General features: G+C 63.1%; 1 protein-coding gene across 1 annotated transcript; it reads right to left on the reverse strand.

Annotated features, from left to right (window-relative positions):
• Positions 1-4: 4 nt before the first annotated feature.
• On the reverse strand, positions 5-5,747 carry LOC134168717 (coronin-1B; the record flags this gene model as incomplete). Its single annotated transcript, XM_062628718.1, has 9 exons — positions 5-31; positions 3,429-3,486; positions 3,586-3,731; positions 3,811-3,915; positions 3,991-4,110; positions 5,014-5,195; positions 5,274-5,403; positions 5,507-5,629; positions 5,709-5,747. Coding segments are annotated over 9 exons (930 nt in total), but the record flags the coding sequence as incomplete, so codon positions are not given.
• Between the last annotated feature and the right edge of the window lie 5 nt (positions 5,748-5,752).

Raw genomic sequence — 5,752 nt, forward strand, 5'->3', positions numbered from 1 at the left:
CCGGGTACAGATCGTCCTGGAACAGGTCCGACTGCAGGGGGGGACCCACGGGGTGAGGGGGGAGCCCCAAGGGGTACCCGCACTGCGCCCCGCACCGGGAACCCCAACAGCCCCCGGGGTCCTGCACGGGGACCCCCAGCAGGATGAATGGGGACCTACACCCAGGGACCCCAAATGTCCTGCATGGGGACCCCCAGCAGGATGAATGGGGACTGAAACCCAGGGACCCCAAATGTCCTGCACGGGGACCCCCAGCAGTATGAATGGGGACTGAACCCAGGGACCCCAAATGTCCTGCATGGGGACCCCCACCCATATGAATGGGGACTGAACCCAGGGACCCCAAATGTCCTGCTCGGGGACCCCCAGCAGTATGAATGGGGACCTAAACCCAGGGACCCCAAATGTCCTGCATGGGGACCCCCACCCATATGAATGGGGACTGAACCCAGGGACCCCAAATGTCCTGCACGGGGACCCCCAGCAGGATGAATGGGGACTGAACCCAGGGACCCCAAATGTCCTGCACGGGGACCCCCAGCAGTAGGAATGGGGACCTAAACCCAGGGACCCCAAATGTCCTGCACGGGGACCCCCAGCAGGATGAATGGGGACTGAACCCAGGGACCCCAAATGTCCTGCATGGGGACCCCCAGTAGGATGAATGGGGACTGAAACCCAGGGACCCCAAATGTCCTGCATGGGGACCCCCAGCAGGATGAATGGGGACTGAACCCAGGGACCCCAAATGTCCTGCACGGGGACCCCCACCCATATGAATGGGGACCTAAACCCAGGGACCCCAAATGTCCTGCATGGGGACCCCCAGCAGTATGAATGGGGACCTAAACCCAGGGACCCCAAATGTCCTGCATGGGGACCCCCAGCAGTAGGAATGGGGACTGAACCCAGGGACCCCAAATGTCCTGCATGGGGACCCCCAGCAGTATGAATGGGGACTGAAACCCAGGGACCCCAAATGTCCTGCACGGGGACCCCCAGCAGTAGGAATGGGGACTGAACCCAGGGACCCCCAAACAGCCCCCAGTGTCCTGCATGGGGACCCCCATCAGTATGAATGGGGACCTGCACCCAGGGACCCCCAAACAACCCCCATTAACTCCATAGGGACCCCCATCAGTGCACTTGGGGACCCCAAGACCCATGCACTGTTACACCCAGGGACCCCATACAGCACCCACAGGGGCCCCCAAACAGCCCCCATTAACTCCATAGGGACCCCCATCAGTGCACTTGGGGACCCTGAGACCCAGGCACTGTTACACCCAGGGACCCCATACAGCACCCATAAGGACCCCCATCCAGCCCCCATTAACTCCATAGGGACCCCACCAGTGCACTTGGGGACCCCAAGACCCATGCACTGTTACACCCAGGGACCCCATACAGCACCCATAGGGACCTCCACCCAGGCACCCCCAAACAGCTCCCATTAACTCCATAGGGACCCCATCAGTGCACTTGGGGACCCCAAGACCCATGCACTGTTACACCCAGGGACCCCATACAGCACCCACAGGGACCCCCATCCAGCCCCCATTAACTCCATAGGGACCCCATCAGTGCACTTGGGGACCCCAAAAGCCATGCACTGTTACACCCAGGGACCCCATCCAGCACCCATAGGGACCCCCATCCAGCCCCCATTAACTCCATAGGGACCCCATCAGTGCACTTGGGGACCCCAAAAGCCATGCACTGTTACACCCAGGGACCCCATCCAGCACCCATAGGGACCCCCATCCAGCCCCCATTAACTCCATAGGGACCCCATCAGTGCACTTGGGGACCCCAAGACCCATGCGCTGTTACACCCAGGGACCCCATCCAGCACCCATAGGGACCCCCATCCAGCCCCCATTAACTCCATAGGGACCCCATCAGTGCACTTGGGGACCCCAAGACCCATGCACTGTTACACCCAGGGACCCCACACAGCACCCATAGGGACCTCCACCCAGGCACCCCCATCCAGCCCCCATTAACTCCATAGAGACCCCCATCAGTGCACTTGGGGACCCCAAGACCCATGCACTGTTACACCCAGGGACCCCGTACAGCACCCATAGGGACCCCCACCCATGCACCCCCAAGCAGCTCCCATTAACTCCATAGGGACCCCCATCAGTGCACTTGGGGACCCCAATACCCCCCAAACAGCCCCCATTAACTCCATAGGGACCCCATCAGTGCACTTGGGGACCCCAAGACCCATGCACTGTGTTATACCCAGGGACCCCATACAGCACCCATAGGGACCCCCATCCAGCCCCCATTAACTCCATAGGGACCCCATCAGTGCACTTGGGGACCCCAAGACCCATGCACTGTTACACCCAGGGACCCCATCCAGCACCCATAGGGACCCCCATCCAGTCCCCATTAACTCCATAGGGACCCCATCAGTGCACGTGGTGACCCCAAGACCCATGCACAGTTACACCCAGGGACCCCATACAGCACCCATAGGGACCCCCATCCAGCCCCCATTAACTCCATAGGGACCCCATCAGTGCACTTGGGGACCCCAAGACCCATGCACTGTTACACCCAGGGATCCCATCCAGCGCCCATAGGGACCCCCACCCCAGCACCCCCAAACAGCTCCCATTAACTCCATAGGGACCCCCATCAGTGCACTTGGTGACCCCAAGACTCATGCAGTGTTATACCCAGGGACCCCATACAGTACCCACAGGGGCCCCTACCCAGCCCCCATTAAGTCCATAGGGACCCCCATCAGTGCACTTGGGGGACCCCATAACCATCCTGACTGGGGACCCCAAGACCCAGGCACGGTGTTATACCCAGGGACCCCATACAGCACCCACAGGGACCCCCATCCAGCCCCCATTAACTCCGTGGGGACCCCCATCAGTGCACTTGGTGACCCCAAAACCCATGCACTGTTACACCCAGGGACCCCATCCAGCACCCATAGGGACCCCCATCCAGCCCCCATTAACTCCATAGGGACCCCATCAGTGCACTTGGGGACCTCAAGACCCATGCACTGTTACACCCAGGGACCCCATCCAGCACCCATAGGGACCCCCATCCAGTCCCCATTAACTCCATGGGGACCCCCATCAGTGCACTTGGGGACCCCAAGACCCATGCACCGTTACACCCAGGGACCCCATATAGCACCCACAGGGACCCCCATCCAGCCCCCATTAACTCCATAGGGACCCCATCAGTGCACTTGGGGACCCCAAGACCCATGCACTGTTACACCCAGGGACCCCATCCAGCACCCATAAGGACCCCCATCCAGCCCCCATTAACTCCATAGGGACCCCATCCAGCACCCATAGGGACCCCCACCCAGGCACCCCCACCAGTGCACTTGGGGGCCCGCCCCCCCCATTCCCCAACATGGGGCATCCCCCCCTTTCACCACCGACCTTCCTCGGCACCGTCATGATGATGGGCTCACACTTGCGCTCATGGAGCTTGTAGAACCTATGGCGATGGGGACCAAGGGGGTTCCCTGCTGTGAACGGGGGGGGTCCCCCTGTGTCGTGTCCCCCCCCCCCGCCCCACGGCTGCCCCATTGCCCACCTGGCGATCTCGCACTTGCTGACGTCCAACCCGCGCTTGGGCATCCAGCCCATGCCCCGCTGCGGCTCCTTGCTGGTGAAGGTGTTGAGGAAGTGGATGTAGGGAGGCTCCTCCGTGATCTCAAAGTACCGGATGCTCGAGTCCCCCTGGGAACGCGGCGTTATTGGGGGGCGCTGGGACCATAGGTGTGGGGCAAAGAGGGGGTTTTGGTGGGGGGTCCTTTACCTTGCCGCACACATAGACCACGTTGGTGTCGGGGTCATAGAAAGGCAGCAGAGCCCCGTTGCTGGAGTCCAGCTCCTGCAGCCCCATGGGCTCGTCCAGGTTCTCCTATGGGGCAGCACGTGAGCCCTATGGGGAGGAGGGGGTCCCGTGTGTCCCCCCCCCACCCCGGGGGCTCCTCACCAGGTCCCACAGCGCCAGCTGCCGCTCGCTCATGCGGCTGAAGCCGGTGGTGAAGATCTTGCCGTCAGCCAAGAAGATGGCTCGCATGGGGCGAGCCCCCTCGTGGGCCCTCTCCTTCTCCTATGGCGGGGGGGACACGATGGGGTCAGCAGCACCCCATAGCGCACCCATAGGGCATGGATGATAATGAGGTCAGCAGCACCCCATAGGGCATGGATGACAACGGGGTCAGCAGCACCCCACAGGGCACCCATGGGGCATGGATGATAATGAGGTCAGCAGCACCCCATAGGGCACCCATAGGGCATGGATGACAACAGGGTCAGCAGTACCCCATAGGGCACCCATGGGGCATGATGAAGGATGACAACAGGGTCAGCAGCACCCCACAGGGCACCCATGGGGCATGGATGCCAGCGGGGTCAGCAGCACCCCACAGGGCACCCAGGGAGCATGGATGCCAATGGGGTCAGCACCACCCCACAGGGCACCCATGGGGCATGGATGACAATGGGGTCAGCAGCACCCCACAGGGCACCCCCGGGGCATGATGGATGACAACAGGGTCAGCAGCACCCCATAGGGCACCCATGGGGCATGGTGAAGGATGATGATTGGGTCAGCAGCACCCCACAGGGCACCCATGGAGCATGGATGACAACGGGGTCAGCAGCACCCCACAGGGCACCCATGGAGCATGGATGACAACGGGGTCAGCAGCACCCCACAGGGCACCCATGGATGACAACGGGGTCAGCAGCACCCCACAGGGCACCCATGGAGCATGGATGCCAGCGGGGTCAGCAGCACCCCATAGGGCACCCATGGGCCATGGATGACAATGGGGCCAGCAGCACCCCACAGGGCACCCATGGGGCATGATGAAGGATGCCAGCGGGGTCAGCACCACCCCGCAGGGCACCCCCGGGGCACGATGCAGGATGCGGGCACCGCTGTGGGACGCTCCCATGAGGATGCCAGGGACCCATTGGGACCCAAGGTGCGTGTTTAGGGGTCACTCACGGCCACCACGGTGCCGCGGCGCGGGTCGACCACGCGGACGCTCTTGTCCTTGCAGGCGGTGCAGAAGCGGGCGCCGTCGCGGCTCCAGCTCACGCTGTAGATGAGGTCCGGGTGCAGCCCGTCCAGGCGGTAGAGCTCCTCCGCCGTGCCCACGTTCCAGATGAGCACCACGTTGTCACAGCCTTGGCGACCGCATTTTGGGGGTCACCCCCATCCCCGGTAGACCCACACCCCCCATACACACCCCGGTACCCCCGTACCGGCGCTGAGCAGCACGTTGCGGGCAGTGGGGTGCCAGGCGATGATGCCCACGCGCTTGGAGTGCCCCTCGAGCATCACCACCGGCTCCGTCAGCGGTTGGCTCAGGCCGCCCTCTGGGATCTGCCAGACCTATGGGGACAGCGAAGGCCACAGAATGGGGACCCCCTCCACCCCACATGGCACACACACCCCACGTCCCCCCCCCCACATCCTCCCCTCTTTTCCCCCTCACCATAACGGTGCAGTCCTCGGAGCCGCTGGCGATGACGCGGTCGTTGTGGGGACACCAATCGATGTCCAGCACGGGGCCCGTGTGCCCGCACACCGTGGGGTAGGACTTGTCGATGCGGCCGGTCTGCGGCCACGGGGACGTGAGCATTGGGGTTGTTGGGGTTGGGGTCACCTCTAAACCCCATCCCCGCTCCCGTTCCCACCTTGTGCAAGGGGAGGACGAGGAAGGCGCCGCCGCCGCTGGCCT

This window comes from Pezoporus occidentalis, unplaced genomic scaffold (assembly GCF_034315485.1).
Source record: "Pezoporus occidentalis ecotype Australia unplaced genomic scaffold, CSIRO_AGI_Poc_V1 ctg3208, whole genome shotgun sequence".
Taxonomy (NCBI): domain Eukaryota; kingdom Metazoa; phylum Chordata; class Aves; order Psittaciformes; family Psittacidae; genus Pezoporus; species Pezoporus occidentalis.